The 22,611-nt window shown below is 33.2% G+C and overlaps 1 protein-coding gene across 7 annotated transcripts in view; it reads right to left on the bottom strand.

The window, feature by feature from the left end:
• Positions 1 to 22,611, bottom strand: part of LRBA (LPS responsive beige-like anchor protein) — a 775,946-nt gene that overhangs the window by 532,516 nt on the left and 220,819 nt on the right. For 6 of the 7 annotated variants that reach the window (XM_023252764.2, XM_045056857.1, XM_023252765.2 and 3 more), the window contains exons 31-34: positions 21,141 to 21,274; positions 8,362 to 8,440; positions 7,406 to 7,539; positions 153 to 214 (exon numbers count right to left, since the gene is read on the bottom strand). In XM_023252764.2, coding sequence (XP_023108532.2) covers positions 153 to 214; positions 7,406 to 7,539; positions 8,362 to 8,440; positions 21,141 to 21,274 — 409 coding nt within the window. Of the gene's footprint in view, positions 1 to 152; positions 215 to 7,405; positions 7,540 to 8,361; positions 8,441 to 21,140; positions 21,275 to 22,611 lie in introns of those variants that run through there. The other variant, XM_045056858.1, reaches the window with a different exon arrangement.

Here is a 22,611-nt window from a genome sequence, read left to right as displayed (position 1 = left end):
AGTAACCCTTTTGCAATACAAGTAAAATTTTAAAACTGTAAACTTAAAACTCTATTACAGCAAAAATTTCTACTGAAACATTTGTAACTTCCTTATAAAATAAATTCATGCAAGAATTTACTTTTAATCCAACATTTATTCTTATCACTCACCTGAGAACACAGTAGCATAACCAATTCCACAACTGAACTACTAGACTTCATGCAAACCAGACCTATTTTAAAGAGAATTTAAAAGAAAAATTACAAAGCATAAAACAAATATGAGGGATCTGTTATACAACTTTATCCAAACTGGTTTTTAAAATAAAATTAAACATCTTGCTAAGAACCAAACCCACACACATTTGATCCCAGGAGTAAACAAGGTACTCTGTAATTACTTGAAACTTGGTATCAAAACTACCACAATTTTTTTGTAAACTACTTCATTTCAGTGTTCAAACTACTAACACACTTATTAGAATTCCACATATAATGACATTTCACAATACTCATAGAAATGTGCACAACATATGCCATATTGATCAATATCATCTACATTTTGTTTTGGAGAGAGTTGATTGTTATACATGCAGAGAAGGGAAATGGCTCTCTGACCTTTGCTTTCTCCACCACACTCTCTCCCTTCAACCCTCTAGCTATCAATCAAGTTTCCATTTTGTTTCATGGCAGCAGACATCCCAAACACTCTTATTAGTACCTTGACCTGTGACCTCACACTAAACCTTAACAGAAGTGCAAGCATTCTCTGTTATATATTCTTGATTTCTTGTAAATAAATTCATTTATATTTTCTCTTTTCTGTTTCCTTTAGGTTCACCAAAAGTATCCCAGGAAGGAACTTTTAAACAATTAATACATATCTAAAGACTGCCTTAGTTTGATTACTAATAAAATCTAAAAAAGTACATTACAAGAACATTTTATAACCAGTATGTTAAAAAAAAAAAAAGCAATGCCCATAATTAAAAGCATTAAATTAGTACATTACTAATAATCAGAAAAATATAATTTTTCATTCTGTATTTTTTTGAGCAAACACAAGTTTGGAATCCAGGGTTTAACAACTAAAGTAATTCCTGGTGGCCTCTTACACACCATACAGAATTATCTTCTTTCTTTCTTCCCATTAAAGCTCCTGCAGGCAGCCCATTCCATCCTATTCCCTTTCTTTAATCTTCTATCTCTGTAGTTCTTCCCCCTTACCTCTTTTAGTCATGTTGGCTCATACCTGCTAATGGCACACATTGCCATTCTGTAGCCTTACAAATAGCATTCTCATTAAATAGGTTATTTCCCCCCTTCGCTTTTTAGAAAAGAACCATTTTTCTCAATGGTTTGAAAAAATATTTAACATAGAAATAATGATGGTAATAGTGTTAAGCACCAGCATAAAATTAGCCACAGAACATCTACATGTTGCATTAAGAAAGCAGGTCATTAACCAGACTAAATTATGGTTTCTGTAGAGCTTGAAATGAGCATAGCTCTGCAGGCTAATTCCAAGGCCAAAAGGAAGCATACCAATAGTCCATCTGTCATTGATGGTGTAGCCTTCTGCTGGTCTAGAACCTTGCCACTTTCCATAAAATGTACCAACTATAGGAAGTTCCATATATTTCAACCTTAAAAGCTACTACTTCCAAAAAGGAAATTCAGATCTTTCTACAATTAGGTCATTATTCCTAACTGCTATATTCAAAGGAAGCCAGAATTCCTACCAACTTTCATTTCATGGCAAAACATTTGGGCTCTGATCTGGCTCAGGCTTTGGTATCCACTCAGAAAAAGAACAATAATGACACAAAAGGCCTTGGGCCATGAAAAGTTAAAATTCATTGATTAATGAGTTGAGTACTCAATAATAGTAAAATAAATAACATTTCACAGTTTGATTAGAACAATTCATGTTTTTTGGACTGGGGATTTGTAGATTTGTAAAGGATGGGGAGGAAGACCAGGATGGATGGTATATTAAATTTTAAATGAAAATGGGCTTTAGAGGACAAAAGAGACCTTATATTAGTCCTTTATAAGTTCCCTGCTTAAGGGCAACTAATACTGTAAACAAAAATATATAACCTTGAGAGTAAATAAACAAGAAACATCCCCAATAAAGAACTTGGCATCAGGTTACACAACTTAACTGGTTTTTTTTTTTTTGTTTGTTTGTTTTTTGCCTTTGGATGACACTGGTTGCATGTATGAAAAAGGAATAAATGAATTATAAGCCAGTAAATCTGTCTTCAGATTTACATTCAGACTCTAATAATTATCCACAGGAGACCCTAAAACAACACTTAGAGTGAATTTGTAAGTTCCTGCAGAAGTATCAATTTTCATTTTGTATAAAAACACATCCTATTATCGCCCCAGTTAGCAGAAAGCAAACAAGTTATTACAGGCTCAGAGATCTGAATAGGCATATTACCTAACCTCCCTAAAAGCCTCTCAGAATAATGGTAGGGTTAATTTTGCTTGGTTTTATTTTTGGTTCATTTTTCTAAGATATGCAATTTCAGTCTCTTCAAAAAAGACAAACTCAAGATACCAAAGCCAGAAGTTTTACACTCCTCTGGAGTTTCATTACCAAAGATGACTATAATTTCTTCACCAAAGACTATTTATCCTACCTCTATTACTAGTGCTTTTCTTTATCACTAAAACTCAAAAATATTAAATGACTTAACAGATATTAAGCAAACAACATAACATTTAAACCCACTGATCTGTCTAAACTTTCAAGCAGGCAGACCATGACAAACAGTCGTGACCATCTGCCTTATGGAATGTAAGAAGCCTTATTAAAAATATACAAATTTTGGGCCACCTAGGTGGCTCAGTTAGACAAGTAACCAACTTGGGCTTAGATCATGATTTCACAGTTTGTGAGTTGGAGCCCCGTGTTGGGCTCTGTACTGACAAGGTAGAGCCTGCTTGGGATTCTTTCTCTCCCTCTCTCTGTCCCACCCCTGCTCACACTATAACACACACACACACACATATACATTATATTATATATATTTTTAAGTCATCTTAAACAATTTACAGGAGGGATAATTATAAACAGCATTAGAAATTTTGATAAGAATTTATGCATAATAAACTCAAATTCTTATTCTATATTTTCCTGCTTTTAAAGGAATTTGTATATATCCTGCATGAGCAATGCCCTTTGGATACAACTAAGTACTCCTCATCAATCTGTAAACAATATATCCATCTTGTAAACACTAATTCCAAATTTCAAATAAACTTCTAATAGGTTCTAGCTTATCATTAATTCTGGTCCTTTCTCTTGAACTTACATCATCAGATAGTTTGGAAAAGATGAATCATTCAAAATTTTGTTGAAAAGAAGACAGCCATCTTCTTTGATCCAGAATTGTAAAACATTTTCTTCTTGAGACTTTCAAACACCATTTAGAATGATCAATCCACTGAATTTTTTCATTTCTACATGAGCTTTTCCTTCCAATCATTTTCATATAACACATTTGCCTTTTTTACTCACTTAGAAACTATACCAAGTAAACTGTGGTGTATAACTATCACGAAAAATGGAAGAACACAGTCACATGCCTTTTTAGCAAAATAAGATGTTCCAGGTTCTTGTCAGAAGACATTGCATAAATTTTGAAGACTGAAATCCTTTCTATTGAATGACATGCTGAGAAAACCAATTTCCTTTTTACACAGAAATATACTATGCACTAATGAATTCTTCAGTTTGATAAAATTTATAAGTGCTGTTCTCTGTCTCTTTAAATTCATCCTCAGATGGTAATTGTAAAATGTCTTTTTCTGTCAATTTTATCACCATACCATTAGAGCAGAAAATAAACAACTCTGAATTCTTAAATTCAATGAAAGTTGAAAATCAGACCACAAAGATAATGTCCACAGAATTCTTTTACACCAATATTTCTCAATTTTTTTTCGTTACTGCTCTCCACTTGGGAAGCCATTTCAGACCATTTTTTTCTTAACTATACCCCTATGAAATTTTAATACTAAAGATGTACTATATAGATGTATGTGGCCCTTTGGAGGGTCACAAATCATTATAATACCTAAAATGTTTTTGTCCCACGCCCCCCCCAATACCAGTTTTTGCTCTCACTGAGAAAACAAATTTCTATCTTCTAAAATATGATCATGTACTTTGAGAAATGCAGTAAAAACTGGGGGTGATCTGATAGTGATGATTTGTTTTCCTATCGTGGCATAAATTCTAGGGGCAATTCCAGTACTCTTGTATTCTTATTATTTTAGTCCTTACTATCGTTAGGAATAACTGATGAGTAACAGTGAAATAGCAAAATGTTTTAAGGTATAGGAAAACTAAGACCACAAACACCCTATAACAAATCTTAGATTTATAAAACTTGTCCAATGAACTTACATATGGTAATTCTAAGATGGAATATATTTTTTAAGTAATTTTCTCTTTGTATTTGGAGGAACTCTTTAAACAATAAAATATTAATCCTTATAAAGGATTGAAAAAGAAGACTAATATCACTACAATTGAGACAATCAGAAAATATGTGGTTCTAATAAGCATGTGGTTCTAATTACCTCTAATTAAACTTTTAAATCTAATTTCAAGCCATCAGAAAATGCATGGGACAGAGAAACAATTAAATGACATCACCAAGAAACAATAGCATTAAAATAGTGGAAGAATAGGGTGAAACTATTTGATATTAATAAAGACTTAAGAGACATAACCAAATGCAATAAATTGATTTTGACTGTATCTTAGTTAGAAGAAAACCAATTATAAAAAGACATCTAAATGAAAATGAATATGAACTGAGTATGATATGGCACAAAACTATTATGAATTATTAGGTGTAAGAGGAGCAATTATGATTACAAAGGAAAATATCCTTTTTTACATGGACTATTAATTATTTAAGGGTAAAATGACAAAATGTCTGGAATTGTCTTAAGTACTAAAGCAAAAAAAAAAAAAAACAGAGGTAGATATAACAAACAGCAAAACAAAAATGGTTTGGTAGTTGGCAATAAGTTCATGGTTATTATAAATATTTAACATATTTAAAACTGCTTAAATAAAAAAATTATTTAAAAAATGTAAAAGTAGGGGCATCTGGGTGGCTCAGTCGGTTAAGTGTCCCTCTCTTGATCTTGGCTCAGGTCATGATCTCGCCATTCGTAAGATCGAGCTCCCCACGTCACGATCTGCACTAACACTGTAGGCCCTGATTAGGATTCTCTCTTTCCCTCTGTCTCTCTCTGCCCCTCCACTGCTCGCTCTCTTTCTCTCTCAAAATAAACTTTAAACACTTTTAAATATATATATATATATATATATATATATATATATATATATATATATACACACACATACACACACACACACACACACACACACACACAATATACAGTGTCTGGTCATACATCTAGTGACTGACAAACACAGGATTAAAACCAAGGTTTCCTGTCTTTGAGTCCAGTGCTTTTTGTATAGTACCATGCTGCAAATACCTCTACTCAAACTTCTTTATTTCACAATGCATAAAACCACCAACCAAAACATTCCTCACAACTTAAAATACAGACATAAGTTACATAAAACTCTTAGATTTGTTTGCTATTTTAATGAACACAGTCCAATGAGTAGGCACTGCTCAGGTTTTTAGATAATAAGGAAGATGATGCACTATTGCTTACTGGTTTATCAGAATTTACCAGTAAGAAGTTGATAAATTTTATTCAGGGATCCAGAATTGGCAAATTTAGTACTTCTGAGTATCTAAGGTGATCCTATTTTGTTTGATCTATTATAAAACTCAAAGACCAACTAAAACGCAACAATGTCTTCCTACACCAAAAGGCTGTAATTAATAATTCATTTTATATTAATGAAATACAGTTCCTAAGTTGTCACACCACTTTAAAAAATAAACAACATGTGAAGTATAAATTACGGAGATGTCCTTTAATTTTCCAACTCATTATCTTTCAAATCTTACTACTTCATTAGATCAAATAGTCCATGCATGGCTAAATAAATTATATATTTTGGCAGATAATGTAAATTTCTACCCCACATTAATCAAATATTTCTAAAACCTGAACTTTTTCAAATAAATTCAATGCTACCTTTTCCCTCTATGGAAATGACATCACTCACCACCAACCCCCTATACATCTATAGCAGAGATGATAATAAAATTCATGTCAGCTGAAGCTTATTACTTACAAAGTGCTGGTATCTCCTAGGTAATGCTGAGATACAGATAACTTACTAAGCTATTAACCTACCTATACCTTGAATTTCCATATCCTCATTTCTATGAAAAGAGTGATTTTTACAAGTTTTAAGAAATTCCTCAAGAGATCATCTACTGACCATAGCTCAACAAAAAAATATGATAACTAAAGCTGTAAATCAATATTTAAAGAGACTGGGCTATAGATATTCTATTTTTCCATGATTTTTCAGCTTTAGGAAAGCAAAAGTATTTTATCTTAAACCATCAACCATGGACACAGACAAGCCAGAGTTTGGCAAACTTCTAGTCCAACACTTTGAATACAAAAATCAATTCTGTATTATCACTGATGAAAGTCCTCTAGCTTATCCTTAAAAATTTTTTCATCATAAGGATGAAGACTGGTATTTTGAAGTCAGTCTATTAAGCTCTCAAAAAGAACTGTTTGAAAAGCCATTCTCTACTGAACTGATACCATTTGGTTGAGTTACCCATTCTATTAGAAAACACTGACTACATAACAAGTGCCCCTTATCAGGAAAAAAAAAAAAAGTCCCAAAACTTTTCATCCAGTCCATAAACAGCATGGTTTCCAATTCACTCAGCAACCAACTCTACATGCTATCTAGTTTAACACAATCTCAAAGTATGCTACTTTGAAGTAGAAATGATCCAGTAATCTATGTATGATATAAGCAGGATAGAGTACAAGACTACTGCTATTTCCACTTCTTTATAAAACAGAATTCTACTAATAAAGATAAATAACACATTCCTCATTTACCTAATATGTGGCAATACACTATTGTTTATCTGGATCTTAAGTTCAAGTAAAAGCCTATATAAATACTAACTACTATAACACTAATCTTTCCATCAATGCATTAAGAAAAATCTAAGTCTTAGTTCTTTGGTTCAGTACATACTTTTCTATTTCATCCAATTCACCGATTAAAAAATCTTGAACATATAAGAATATTAGACGAGACATATCCTTCACAAGATACAGCCTCTGTAAGAATCCTTGTCAAAGGATGAAAATACTTGAGCAATGAAACTCCATGCATCTCATATTTTCCATTTAAGTTAAGCTTGAAATTTTAAATATAAATTTAAATATATATTTGTAAAGTGACATACAGAAAAATCACTTACTTGTTCCTTCTATTAGCAATTCTTGCCCATGACTACCCAAAAGTGTCCGAGAAAGAAAAGGTGCAAAATCCACAAAAATCTCTCGCAGAAGAGGAGCTGCCTTTTCCAAAGCATGTTCAAGTCTCTCTGTAATACTAATGAAAAGATGTTAAGTTACCTGAACTTTTCATTAGAATTTACAACTTTCAGTTTTTAAAATGAGCTTCCACAGAAATGTAAAATTCATGAGAAATTAAAAATTACATAAGGACTCATTATTGCTATACATATCATTCCTTCTGCCTGGATTGCCCTTTGTTAGTCAGTTCTACATCATCATCCCCAGCCCTGACAAACAATCTGGTAAAAAACCACTCCAAGGATAAGCTTTTATAGGAAATCTTAATGGGTCAGTTGAGAGCACTTGATTTTAATTTTAGCACCATTTTAACCTAAAAAAAACTCTAAGTCCTTACCAAATTTATCTGTTCACCAATAAACCATCAGCACTTTGAGCTCAAGAACTATGTCTTCATTTCTAAGTTCTCAGCTGCAGCATATAATACAGACTCAATATACGTTTATAAACCTAATCACTTTATATTCTTTTCCATTGACATCTACGTCTATAGCAGTTTTTTCTTTCTTTTTTTTTTTTTTTAAGTTTATTTATTTTGAAAGAGAGAGAGAGTGCAAGCAGGAGAGGGGCAGAGACAGAGGGAGAGACAGAATCCCAAGCAGGCCCTGTGTAATTAAGAATTTGTTATTCATGCAGCACTTACTTTAATAGCCACTTCTCATAAACTTTTTATATCTCATAATCTTTAAAAAGGAACTTCCAAAATGTTCTAAATGTCACTTATATTTAAAAAAAGAAGTAGAAAAAATAAAGTTTTTTTTTAAACAAAGAGCTGTAGCTAGAGAGTTTAAAGAGTCATCGAAAGAACAAATCACAAATATCCAATTAGCTTAAATACCTCATATTTGAAACTTGGTCTTCTGGAACTGAACCAACTGTTGGAACCGAGGGCAATTTTGCATTAGATGATCTACCACCTGTAAAAGAAAACAACCATTACAGGAATTTTCTGTTTTTAGATACAAAGGTTTAAACAAAAAACCTATCTTTATAACAAATCAACAAAAAACAGAATGCATTTTTAAATGTCCATTATAATTTAGATAACATTAAAATCTACCAATTAATAAGATCTTCCTTGAATCATTTATAAATCTTAGTTACAAGTTTGATCATTACACAAAGTAACCCTATGATCCACCAGCTGCAGAGGTAATAGAAAACTAAATTCTGACTCATTCAACCAGAGTTATGATTTCTTGCTTTTTTTTTTTTTGTAGTTTAAGTTTATTTATTTATTTTGAGAGAGAGAGAGAGAGCATAAGCAGGGGAAGGGTAGAGAGAAGGAGAGACAGAATTCCAATACAGGGATAGAACTCACAAGCCATGAGATTGATCTGAGGAGAGGATCAAGGGTCGGATGTTTGATGGACTGTGACACCCAGGCGGCCCCCTGCAGTTATGATTTCTTCTATTCAACAAGTGGCAATAGAGATTTACAAGTAGAAACTCAAAATTTACCCTTAAATATGTATATCTCCATTACCATGAAAACTGACCTTGAACACCAAATAACTTATGCTATACCCTGACTGCTAAATCTAGTCCAACATAATCCAGTGAATATCTGAGAAACACTTCTTAAATGATTCAAACAGAACTTATACTCTTTCATTTGTGTCCACACTGTAATAAAAACATAATCTGTTAGTGTATTTGTAACACAGCATGTCAAATGATTTTTTAAATATCCTTCTTCCTACAATACTAATCTTCTTAAAAGCAGAGACTTCCTTTTCTTTATCCATATCTCTAGAAGCCTAGAGAACCTGACAATAATAGAAGGTCCTCAATTTATGTTAATTGCAGAAATTATTCCTTTAATCATTTCCATTTCCCATATTTTACAGGTCTATCTTCCCACCTGGTATATGCTTCTCTATTTCTTACTTTTTTATGTCCCTCTTTTTATTTAAACTACCGTGTAAAATTAATTTCTACCATGTGATCTTATTTTACTCTCCAATGAATATTCTCAGATACCCTTAAATACTCTTGTATATTTTTCTGAATGGCCAATTCATCCTCTTACAGTATAAAATGTTCAAACTATGTTATCCTATACAAGAATAATCATCTTTGTTTTCAACAAATACCTGTGCTTATCACATTTACTTGGCAAGACAAAAATAATCACCATCAAAGTAATTCTGGAAGACTTAAAGAATGGATAGGAACACAAAAACATACATTATGACAAGTCTTTTTTTTTAATTTTTTAATGTTTATTTGTTTTTGAGACAGAGAGAGACAGAGAGAGTGCGAGCGGGGAAGGGGCAGAGAGAGAGAGAGACACAGAATCTGAAAGAGGCTCCAGGCTCTGAGCTGTCAGCACAGAACCCGATGCAGGGCTTGAACTCACAAACCGCGAGATCATGACCTGAGCCGAAGTCAGAAACTTAACCAACTGAGCTACCCAGGTGCCTCACATTATGAAAAGTCTTGAAAAAGTGAATCTAGAAGACTAATCTGGAGGATAATTTACTGAGGCTTAAAGAGTTCTAAAAGCTCAAGAAAGTAGGGGAAAATAAAGTTCCTGTTTAAGAATCAGGATATAAGGGATAAAACGTTCAATTTAAGCTAGAAGTAGGACCTAAAGAAACAAAAGCCATTTGCTTTTTCTAAGGCCAATATTGGGGAAAAAAGGATACACACATACAGTGTCAAATAATTTCTCTATAACATAGGGACCACAAGAGTCACTGAAATCCAACTGGAAAGATAATCCTAACAACCTGGAGTCCATAGGTACGAGGGACATGCACATCTTACTTGCATTTGTAATTCAGTAAGTAAACTTTCCATTTCCGAAAGCAGTATCTTAAATGGATGTCAAGTTAGTACTTGTGTAAATACAGACTGAAATCCTATCACAATTCTGTAGAGGAACAGTCCAAAAGAAGACAGGAAACATATGGAAGCAAATGAAAAAAAGAATACACAAAGCAGAGGGGCACCTGGGTGACTCGGTTGAGCTTCTGACTCTTGATTTCAGCTCAGGTCATGATCTCACAGATCAGGAGTTTGAGCCCTGTGTCAGGCTCTGCACTGAACATGGGGTCTACTTGGGATTCTCTCTCTCTCTCTCTCTCTCTCTCTCTCTCTCTCTCTCTTTCTCTGCGCCCCTCCCCCTCTCTCTGCTCCCCCCCCCCCAAAATAAATAAATAAACTTTAAAAAAAAGAATATGCAAAGATGATACAGAAGAGGGGCTTAAAAGATCTTGGAACCTATGCATTACCACAGATCTGATGCTTTTGATCTGTTCTCAAAACCTTAGATATAGGTATGCTGGAAGAACATAAGGAACAAATTGGCATAGACAGAAAGATAGATAAAAGAGAGAAGAAGATGCTCATATAGCAAACAGAAAGAAAGAAGAAACAGTTGAGAAGATACAAAAGCAGCCTCTGATATTGGGAGCTAGCCTGTTACTATCAATTAGTCCCTACTGCTGTTAGGACCTGGTTAGAAACCACAGTTAGGTCTTGGTGTTTTAATACTGAATATAAACAATTTCATAAAGCATCAACATCAGATAAAGCCATGCCATGATCATGATGAATCAACACAAAACAATACTACCATGTAATTTTTTCACAACAGACAAAAATGAACTCTGTCCAAATAACAAAGATGGCCAAACATCACAAATCCTAATATGAATGACTGACTTCTTTATAAATTATAGCTTTGGGCTTCCACGCTTCTAGATGATATTTATTAGGATACCTTATCACAGAATTAATTACCAATGCTTCCTCACAATATTCAAATCAGAAGGAAGCCCACTTCCTAACCTCTCCCTAAAATCACCTAATACAATCTAAAACCCTATAATAAACCTTTTCTAATACTCTATTAGTGAGATGTCCCAAACTTCCTCATCATGTATGTGCATTCTCCCTCACTTAACTAATGTATTCAACCAAGGGTTTATTCCTGGTGGTCTCTGCTTAGAGCACATTGATACAAATTTTAAATGAAGTCAGGCAGAGAAAGATAAAAATCATCGGATTTTTTTTAGAAGAGCCAGAAATAAATCTGTAAGAATTCTTTTCAGTTACAACCTATTTATCAAAATAAAATGCACATTTTTCCACATGATAGCACTTCTCAAATCAACACATTTTACAATCAAAGGCATCTTAAACAACAGTAGCCAAAGTTGAGATCTAATTGTAAGAGAAAACTGGATACAATCAAGAAAGCAACAGATTCGAATCGGAGATATGGTAAAAGACTAAGGAAGAACTGTTTAACTGAAATCTTCATTTTGCCAGTCTACAACCTCAAGATCACAAAAACTAGAGGCCTAGAGGAAAAACAATTGTACTGTCTCAACATACTGTGTAAACATAATGATTTACTTGTGGTGAAGGTGACTGTCTAAAGACTAAGGGCCCTGCTGTTACTTGGTTCCAAAGGTGTAAGCCACAGGAGACCATCTCCATGACTTCCCTCACTACTAAAGGACACCAAATGTGGCAGTAAATGTAATTGGACTTAAAAGTTTAGAGCTTCTAACACCAAATGTGGCAGTAAATGTAATTGGACTTAAAAGTTTAGAGCTTCTATCTGAGAATCTATAATCTTGCGTTACAAGTGGAATCACTTATTTTCCCAAGATGACTACAATGTAAAAATGCTGTGCTTTAAAGAGCAAAAGGACCCTCTTTTCCAAACCTTCTTGAACTAGTCAGACTTGAAGCAGTTAGCTTGAAGAGATCAAGGAAAGTATTTGTATCTGAATGGGTGCTACACTGACCCGGAGCAAGGTATAGGAGCCCAAATAATGTAAGGAGGGCATTTAGGTAGAAAAGAAAACTAAAAAAAACTTCGAGGTAATAGTTTGAAATTAAGGGCATTTGTGTGAATCCATGGTTTCACTACAGACATATATAAAAGTATATATTAAATATATTCCTTCATTCAAATACATACTCCTATATATATAGTCCCTAGTTCTTTCAACTGAGAGGACCTGAGAGCAGCAATATTTGAACATCCCATGTCCAGATCTTGCTCCTAAATACTATTCTTCACTAAGAGAGAGAAATGGCTGATTCAAGATCTCTGGAAGAAAAGTACACAAAGATCTTGAAACACCTAGCTTTGTTTTTTTAGAAAGCAAAGATATGCCCACAGAATAATAGGCTGTCATTCACAAACACACAGAAGCCAACTTGAAGGGACTACCATAAATCAAATTGGAGACAATTTGAGCATAAAAATAAATAATAACTGATTCAACGCATCCAGTAAAATAGGAAGCCAAAAGGCCATACTGTTATGATAAAGTAACAATCTGAGGAACAGGATATTTAAATAATTTCAAAGCACCTTCCCACAAAACACTTATTAATTACAAAAGGGAAAGACTAACAACAATATAGAAAGTTGGCAGTTACATGTTAATCAAATAATGCAAGGGGTCATCATTGGTACTGTGACAAATCAAAATTGTAAACCATATGATGAGCACCAAGTGATGTATGTAACTGTTGAGTCACTATAATGTACATCTGAAACTATTAACTATAGTGGAATTAAAGACAGACAAAATTGTGTGCCATGTGATTAGATTCTTTTCTTCTCCACCTGTTCCATAATATTCCTACCAAAGAAATATATCATAATCTGCTTCTAATAATGACTATATATCAGACCAATCAAAATTCAAGGACATTCATTTGAATCATTCCCAGCTCTTAACCATAATAAATAGTGTTTCATATTTGTTTACATAAATCTATGTGCACTCCTTGATTTTTTGGAGGTAACTTCCTAGAAGCCAATAAACATACACTTTATTTATTTATTTATTTATTTATTTATTTATTTGAGAATGCAAGGATGCCAGGGAGAAGGGCAGAGGGAGGGAGGGAGGGAGGGAGGGAGGGAGGGAGGAAGGGAGGGAGAGAGAGAGAGAGAGAGAGAGAGAGAGAGAGAGAGAGAGAGAGAGAATATGAATGAATCACAAACAGGCTCCACGCTCAGCACAGAGCCCGATGCAGGGCTCAATCCCATGACCTGAGATTGTGACCTGAGCCAAAATTAAGAGTTGAATGCACAATGAACTGGGCCACCCTGGAGCCCCAAACATACACTTTAAATATTGATACATACTGCAAATTGCTCTAAATAAAGAATAAGCCATTTACACTTCTTTGACTACTAGCAAAATTCTATGTATTTCCCGAATTTACTGGAAACCAAACAGGGAACAACTACTACTCTGATCTTTTGAGCAGTTTTGTTAGAATCTTTCTTCTTCATAATTTGTAATTATTATATACAATTAGTTGAGATTGTATCATTCATTACAAATACTTCTTAAGTTTACAGTGGCTGTTGTCATGCAGAATTCTAGACTGTTCCCTTTAAACCATTTTACCAGTATGATACAGAAAATAGAAATACCACCGAATTTTTAACATGATTGTTAGGATGTTTAAATTAAAAATGTAAAGCACCTAAGATAAAGCAGATTGGCCAATGTTACTTTCCCACATTTCTGCAAGGCACTACAGAAGAAAAGTCGAGTGCTCTTCTGAGTGACTCTACTATCTATTCATGATTCCTGCTATTCATTTTGCGTCAAGCCTTCTATTTACACATTACTTACCTATTACATTCTGGTAATAAATATAAAAGTTCTTCCACTCTCCTCAGCCTGAAATCCATTTCCCTTCCTGCTTTCAAAAAGAAATGCTAGGTCATTCAAGACCATAGCCTTTCTCTTCCTCATCTAAAGGAAATCCCACTAACCTCTCAAGTTCTCAGCCATCAATCTCTCTTATAACTCCCAAACCAATTTCTTTAGATACCATGTTCTACACTAGCAGAAAACACTTCCTCGCCAGCCACCTACAACCTAACCATTCTCAAAGTGAACTCTAGCTCTATCAGTATTAGGCCAGTTTCCCTGATAATAACTACCCTTCAGGGGTTATTATATGATTGAAATGTTTAGAGGAAGCAGTAATGGCTCTGCCACTTACCAGCAGTGGGACGTTGGGCAAAGTTACTTAAGCTGTCTGCTTTATTTTCTTGATCTATAAAATGAGCAGTGATACCTATAACTCACAGAATTATTTTGCACCTGGACATAATAAATACACAATGGTACTTTCCTACCTGCTACTCTATGACTATCTTTAAAGTATTTAAAGTTATCATGTTTCCTTTAGTCTGTACTTCAGACTGAAAACACACCCAAATTATTCAATGATTATTCATGTGACATTAAATATAGGTAACTTAAATGAGATGAAGCTTATAAAGTGCCTTTTAAAAATTTCACTCTAAAAGTCTAGAAGCTATAAAGCAAAGAATCAATCCTGGATTTAACTGTTATAAAAAGTAGATTTCCAACAATTTCATTTATCACATCAATATAAAACAAAACTCAGTCATAGACATTTAGTAAATAAGGCCACTGTATTTTAATGAAAATGCTTTCATTAAAAACCCAACCTAGGTAGCTTAGTCAGTTAAGCATCCAACTCTTGGTTTTCGGCTCAGGTCATAATCTCACGGCTTGTGGGTTCAAGCCCTGTGTCAGGCTCTGCATAGGCAGTGCGGAACCTGCTTGAGATTCTCTCTCTCCCTCTCTCTCTGCCCCTCTCCCACGTGCTCACTCTTTCTCTCTCAAAATACATAAATAAACTTAAAAAAAAAAAACCTGTATTGCCACACAACACTCCCACAATTTCCTGAGGCTCACTTCATTTATATCTGGGCATTTTGATTCAACATATATTCTAAGTAAAGCAAATACCTCATTATGAGTATAAATAAACAGTCAGCCTATAACTGGCAAGTATCTGGGACAGCTTGACCTTCTTTAAAATATGCTTGGTCTTCAGGCAGATCTAGTTCAATAATCAGCAGTTCTGATTACCAACACTCAGCCAGAGATTCAAAAATCTGGACTGTCTGGGTCAACTGGGTGGCTCAGTGGGTTAAGCATCCAACTCTTGATTATGACTCAGGTCATGATCGCATGGTTCCTGAGATCAAGCCCCGTGTTAGGCTCCATGCTGAGCCTGGGATTCTCCCTCTCATTCTCTCTCCCCACCTCTCCCACTGGGCTTTCTCTCTTTCTCCCAAAAATAAATACATAAACAAACAAACATTTAAAAAAAAAAAAGAAATCTGGACTGTTAGATCCCACCCCCCCCCTTCCCCACAGACTTGATTCCTTTGGGGGAGAACACTGGCAATCTTAGACAATTAACCTTTGGATAACTACTGAGCCTCCCTCTTAGAGTAAGACTATTCCTAAAGATGAAGTTGTGAATCTCTCCTTTCCATAACACATTCCCTCCCCATTCCCTTGAAAATCAGAGTTGACTTTTCTTTTCACTGGGATTTTTACTTATTGGTGTCTTCTCTCCTCCTCACCATCCTGCTCAATTGAGAGCTAATTGCACATAAAAATTGTTAACAAACTGAGTGGAATCTATCCTAATGCATACGATTAATTTTAAAATGAAATTAAAATACAGATTTCACCATAATAACAACTTTTTTTTTAGTACATTTGGCAATTACCACTTCACAATCAAAAGTTCTCCATTTTCTAGTTTCTTTTTTTTTTTACAAAACTTCAAACTAGAAGGCAAAAAAGGGGAAGTTGAAAAGACTCTTTCACTGTTCAGTACCTGGCATTTCTGAGACTCAGGTCCAATCCTTCTATTTCTATACAACACTCAATGAAGTACTTCAGAGATAATGACACCTCCAATTCTCTAAATTCTTGACAGCAATATATGATCACTGAATCATAACTGGCCAGTGACTTTCATAACTGGTGATTATTTCAGAGTTTTATTTTTTTAATTGCTGGTAGTTTTTAAAGACCATGTTTATTTAGAATATGTCAGATATTTTCTCTGAAAGAACTATTAGTAGTTTTTCTTGAACTTTTCGGAAGCTGAAAAAAAGGAACACATCAAGTCCCATTTATTTAAAAGGAAAAACAAATAATAAAGCTCAAGAAAACGTTTGCATGAAGCTCTAGGTAGTAGTTATAAAACAAAAATAGCTTTTACTGTGCTAATTGACTCTAATTGTAATGAGCTGAAATGCATATCAAAAGCTTTAAGAAGACAAAAAGCAATGGTGGTTCTAAATAAAACAATAACAAAAATGCTTTCCTGACAGTACCCTAGAAATGATGTCAATTTTCAAACCTAAAAAACACTAGAGCAGAAGGAGATTGTACAAAATGGTCTTTTCAATAATCAGAGAACACTTTACTAACAAAGATAAAAGGGTGAGGGGGTGGGTTAAATATAGGATGGGGATTAAGGGGTAACTAGGTGTTTTCTGGAATCACTAAATTGTACACCTGAAGCCAATATTATACAATGTTATTAACGAACTGAAATTTAAATAAAAACTTTAGAAAAATCAACTATCAATAATTATAGGAGGAAAACACCACATGAAAAAAATAAATAAATCAGCAATTTCATAAGGATTGTCCTTCATTTCTCCCAGAGGGGAAAAAAATGTAATTTCCAAATCATTCTGCATGCTTTAAATCATAAATCTGCAGATAAAATCATAAATGTATGACTAATTTATTATTTTAAATTAACATGAAATATTTTCAATAGACAATCACGCATATGTAAGTGAAGAAGCTACTTTGAACATGTGGAACGATACAGACTTATCTTTTCCTTATCCTTGCACTGATAAACTGGCTCCTTCAAACTGACAATTTTCCAGACATTCAAACGAACAAAAAGGAAAATGCAAATACATCATCTGTCTAGGATCCATCCAGGGAATAGCCAACTGTTTATTCAAGGTCCCTAAGGGTCTAAATAAATAATGTCCTTTACAATAACATATCATTAAAACAAATGCCAATATTTAAACCCTAAACACTGTATTTTTTAATTTCCCTCCCTCTTCCTTTCTCCTCCTCTCTCTCTCCTCATCCATTCTGGGCCAGTTGCAGGAGGGACAGTCTATATGCCCAGTGGAAACTCTTTATTAAATAATAGAAATTTGTATTGATTAGTAAATATAAGCCTCTTGGGTCAAATTTCATATAAAGCAAAGAATCAAATACTTTTCTTCTACATTAAAAAAAACATGCCAATTAATAATGTGCATGGCTGGTAACAGCCATAATAAACAGAACAGAGCCTAATATTCTAATGAGGTGTATAATTATTATACTTTGCAAACTAGTAAACATGCAGCATATAAATTACTGAAAACCAGTCTATTTAGTTCCTTTACTGGGTTAGCTTCACTTTTGTTCATTTATGCTTTGCATCATGGAAGGATAAATACCTTAGCATATCTGAAAAAAGAGTAATGGCATGTTACCACATAATGTACTGTGGGCAATTAAACCTGTACTGATAAGTAAATTTAAATTTTCCCTATTTTGATAGATTTACTGAAACTGTTTTCTCTTTTAGCTTTCTTTGAAAATATGCATACACAAAAAAAAATAAAGAAAATATGCATACACAAAGGGTATACCTTGTTCTCTGATGAATATCTTTTACCAGTTATTAAGAGTGATTTTCCATTGTTGTTAATAGACTATACTTTTTTGCTAATAAAATACTACAGAAGCTAAGGAATATTATTCAAGCTAGAATCTGACATTTGTGTGATAAAATTTCATAGTTTTAATAATGTACACTATTTAAAATGTAAATGTACACATCTAAAAAATTTTTTTGCAAAAATTATAGATTTGGGTGATTTTTTAAGTATAGGTGACACAATGCTACATTAGTTTCAGGTATACAACACAGTGATTCCACCATTCTATACATTACACTATGCTTACCACAAGTGTAATTACCACCTGTCACCACACAATGCTATTATAATATCAATGACTATGTATTTCCTATGCTGTATGATTTATTCATTCCGTAACTGGAAGCCTGTATCTCCCACTCCCCTTCACCCATTTCACCCATTCCCCCCACCCTTCTCCTCTAACAATCGCCAGTTTGTTCTCTGTATTTATGGGTCTGTTTCCGCTTTTTTGTTTTTGTTTTGTTTTTTAGTTGATGATGATAATATGGCAGAAGAATCTTTGACTTCACATTAAGCTGGAAAGCTCTAATTCTTTTTCTGGGATCCAAGTGTATCTACTCCTAGTTTCTCTTTAATTGTGCCACATGTAAATTTAAGAAATCCCATTCTGATACCAAAATTTCAAAATAGTTTAAATGTTTCTGCTATAAAAGTCCTGTTTTATGTTTTATATTTACATGGTTTCTTCCAAGGAAAGTCCCCCCCCCTTTTTTTTTTTTTTGCTATTGTACTATGTACTTTCAAGTGTATTTTTTACTAACCAATAATCTATTAATGAATTTGAGCAGTTCATTTTTTGTTGCTGACTCACTATAAAACTTAGAACTGAAGTCATCCCAAGGCACAAAGGTTTAAGATCCACAGGGACATATATTTATTGTATCTTCATACAAAGAAATACAAGATCAAACTAAGACTAATACATAACTTACCCAGATCTACAAGAATAAATTGCCCAGCTCAGCATGCAATTACAACTATCAATTCATCCACAAATCATTTTTTCCAAATAATGCTTGAACCAGGAGGAGGAAAATAAATACATATCGCCTATTTTTTTTAATTGCAAATAACTTAAATCAAGAGATCTACTAAAAAGAACACAAAAATCTCTCAGTTAAAAATACTGACAGCAAAGAGATAAATATTTGTGTGGTCTGGATTCCAAGTGAAAAAAGAACAGGGTACATGAGCTGGTGGCAGTAAACAAAAGTATGTAAAGTGAGACCGTAAGAGAGTAAGAAGTACAGTGACTGAAAACACTACACTGAGTTAGATTTCCCTTATCAAGGTAGTAATGTTCATGTCAGCAATTAAGAGAATGGAATAGAAATACCAATCTAAACTGGAGACACCAAATAACAATGACAAGAAGAACACAGTGAAAGAGGAAAGGAACCGTCAGATATGAAAAACAGATGATGAAAACAAAGACCATCAACACAAAGATTTGGAATGACTTGGAGAGGAATTTTTTTTTAATCCAAGGGTTTTAAGAAGAAAAAGGAAAGAACTAACAATTATAGCACAAAATGGGAAAACCTGGGAATTATATGAGAAACATCACCACTGAAAATTATACAAGATTTAAATAATGGGGGAAAAGAGTACATTATGAGCTGGATATAGGGTTTTGTGGGGGTTTGCCAAAATTATAATAGTCTTAAAAATAGCAAATTATTTTGTAATTCTGGATATGGCTCTTCAGGGTTTCTATTATAATGGATTTACTGGAAAAATTACAATGTTTCAGAAATAAATTTATCATACTGTTTTATATCCAATACTGCCCATTTATCTCAGCTGTCTCTTATCTCTTCTAAAGACTGCATGATTTAAATTTTGAAAAATATATTTAAGACAAATCACAGGATCTTACTTACTTTGTCCCATAAACTGAAGTAAAAGAGCAATGTACTCAAAATAAGATAAAAATATTTTACTCAGTGTACAGTGAACCTCTAAAACTTAAAACATTTGCTCAGGGAAGTTACTAGAAATTCACTATAACTGAGTTTAAAAGATGGCATACAGTTTCATAGATATTAGTGACTTCTGCCTTTTTCCCAACTGAGGCAGATCTAGAAAAATCACAGTTGATTTTTTTAAGGGTTTTGGATGGGGGTGAAAGAACAGAAATTAGCATCCAACCCAACATAGATTACCAAATTGTTTCTCTTCCAAAGAAAAACAAAAGCATCAGAGTATAATGGAGCAACAGGAAAAGAAAAATCTGGTAGAGTTCTACTTATTTTCTTTCATATTTTTTCACTAAAACAATGAAGAAATATTATAACAATGTACCACACTACTGCAAGATGTCAAAAACAGGGAATAAGGAGGGAATGGCATTGAGGTGGTGTATAGAACTCTGTACTTAACCACTCAATTTTTATGTAACCTAAAACTAATCTAAAAAATAAGGTCTAAATGTTGCTGTTGTTGTTGTTGTTGTTGTTGTTGTTGTTTTTAATTTTTAGTAAAACAAAAGATAAGGCAGGACAAAATTCGGTACCACTACTGCAGATTTTAGTTCCAGGTGGAAAATTCTTATCAATAACTATTTTTTTCTAAGTATAAACATAACACAGAATTACTGATAATATTCTGAAAAAGATACTAACATTAAACTTAAAACATCAAAATTGCCAGTAGTTCAACTACATGGAAATAATCTAGTAGTTTCAGCATACATTGCCTAGCTTTTTTTTCACATATAAAAGATATATACTTCACATAGCTATGATTACATGGTATATAAAGTATTGCACATATTTTTTTTACTTAACCAACTGTGAACATTTCCTCTTATCACTAAACATTAAGAAAAATTATTATGTTTAAGTGGAGAAAATATTGAAATACTTGATGTAATTTATTTGATACTACTCAAATTTACTTAGAAAATTCTGAAACAATCAACAGTATAACATGAAAGCATAATGATTTACAACATGCCTAACCAAATATCTTAACTTTGCAAAAATGGAATCTAAAAACTTATTTGTTCAAATCACTAATAACTAACTCACCAGGTGATTCTCCTCCTACATCTGAAGCTTGGGGTGAATCTACTGAAGAAACCACACTGACTGCGTTGGTAGGGAGACTCGTATTAAGTACAGAAGGTAAGACTGATGATTTTTTTGTTGCAATGATGACACTTCTGTAATAAAGTAAATAGATTTTAAAATACGAAACATCACTCAAGTTAATTACATTAATTTCAAAATAGAAAACAAACTTCTTTTTTTAACTTATTTATATTTTGATGTACAATTTAGAATATTCTCTCAGAAATCTCTCCAATTTTGGCATATTTATTTGCATTTCAATTTTTTAGAATGAAGACAATATTCTATGGAAATACAATAATCCATTACATTTATAGAACTTACAATTACTATACAATATTCTTTAAATTTATGATCATCTTTAATTACCCAACTTAAATAAAAAATAACCACAGGTATATAAAAAAGGAATTTTGGCACTCAAGTGGAAAAGTAATTAACTTTTTCTTAACCTCAGAATTGAAGCAGAAAACTCAACATGTTTCTACATGGATTTTAAAGCACCACTAATTTGAAATCATAAAACCTTAGAAATCTTAAAGGTAAAAAAAAATGCAGATATAAGTAATTTTTAAAACCTACATAATCAAGTTTCTCTTTTTAACCCCCAAAGACTATCTTTTGACAATATTATATGGAAAAAAAACAATGCATAGGTATAAAAGCTAGATGCAAAAAATTCCAAATAATCAAATTCATTTTGTCTATTATTCAAACACAGGTATTTATATACACCAATTTCAATTAAAGCGTAATACTTTATACCCAAATAGTAACTAAAAGACCTTATTAGGCATAACTAAAAGGCATTTTTAATTGAAGTTAGCTCCATAAACATGCAAAAACCCAGTTAATGAGGTAAAGAGGACAGCTGATATATAATGCACTCCCACAGCAGTGCTTACTTTTAATTACCTGGTGTTAACCATAAGCCTAAAGTCTTCAACATTCAATTTATTTAATCACATCTTTTGTTGACAATATTGTAACTGCAAGCTTCAAGTATTCCCTTAACAGCTTTAAAGTATTCAGTTTCTAAATAAAGTTACTTAGATACTTGATCCCAATAAATGTATTCAAAAGTGGAAATTATGTAATTCCAGTAACTCAAAAATACATTTTGTTTTTGTTGTTATACCAAAGAGAGATAATGCAACGCGAAATAGGTTCTGTTTTACTTCAATGCCTATCATGTGATGGCAAACAGTGTTGCCAATTAAATCAAGTTCTCTTGTGTTAGGCATGGTTTATTCAATGTACTTGGGGGTAGCCGGTGTCACATCATTATAAGGGTGACTGCCAATGTTAACTATACACTAAAAAATAGAAGCAACAGCCACCTGAGCCCTCAATCCAAAATGGTGTGCTTAAATCATAGTAGCTTATATCAGATGAAGACTATTGACTTTAGGGGGAGTAGATATGACCG

Source organism: Felis catus, chromosome B1, assembly GCF_018350175.1.
Source record: "Felis catus isolate Fca126 chromosome B1, F.catus_Fca126_mat1.0, whole genome shotgun sequence".
Taxonomy (NCBI): Eukaryota; Metazoa; Chordata; class Mammalia; order Carnivora; family Felidae; genus Felis; species Felis catus.
This window is presented reverse-complemented; position numbering and strand designations above follow the sequence as displayed.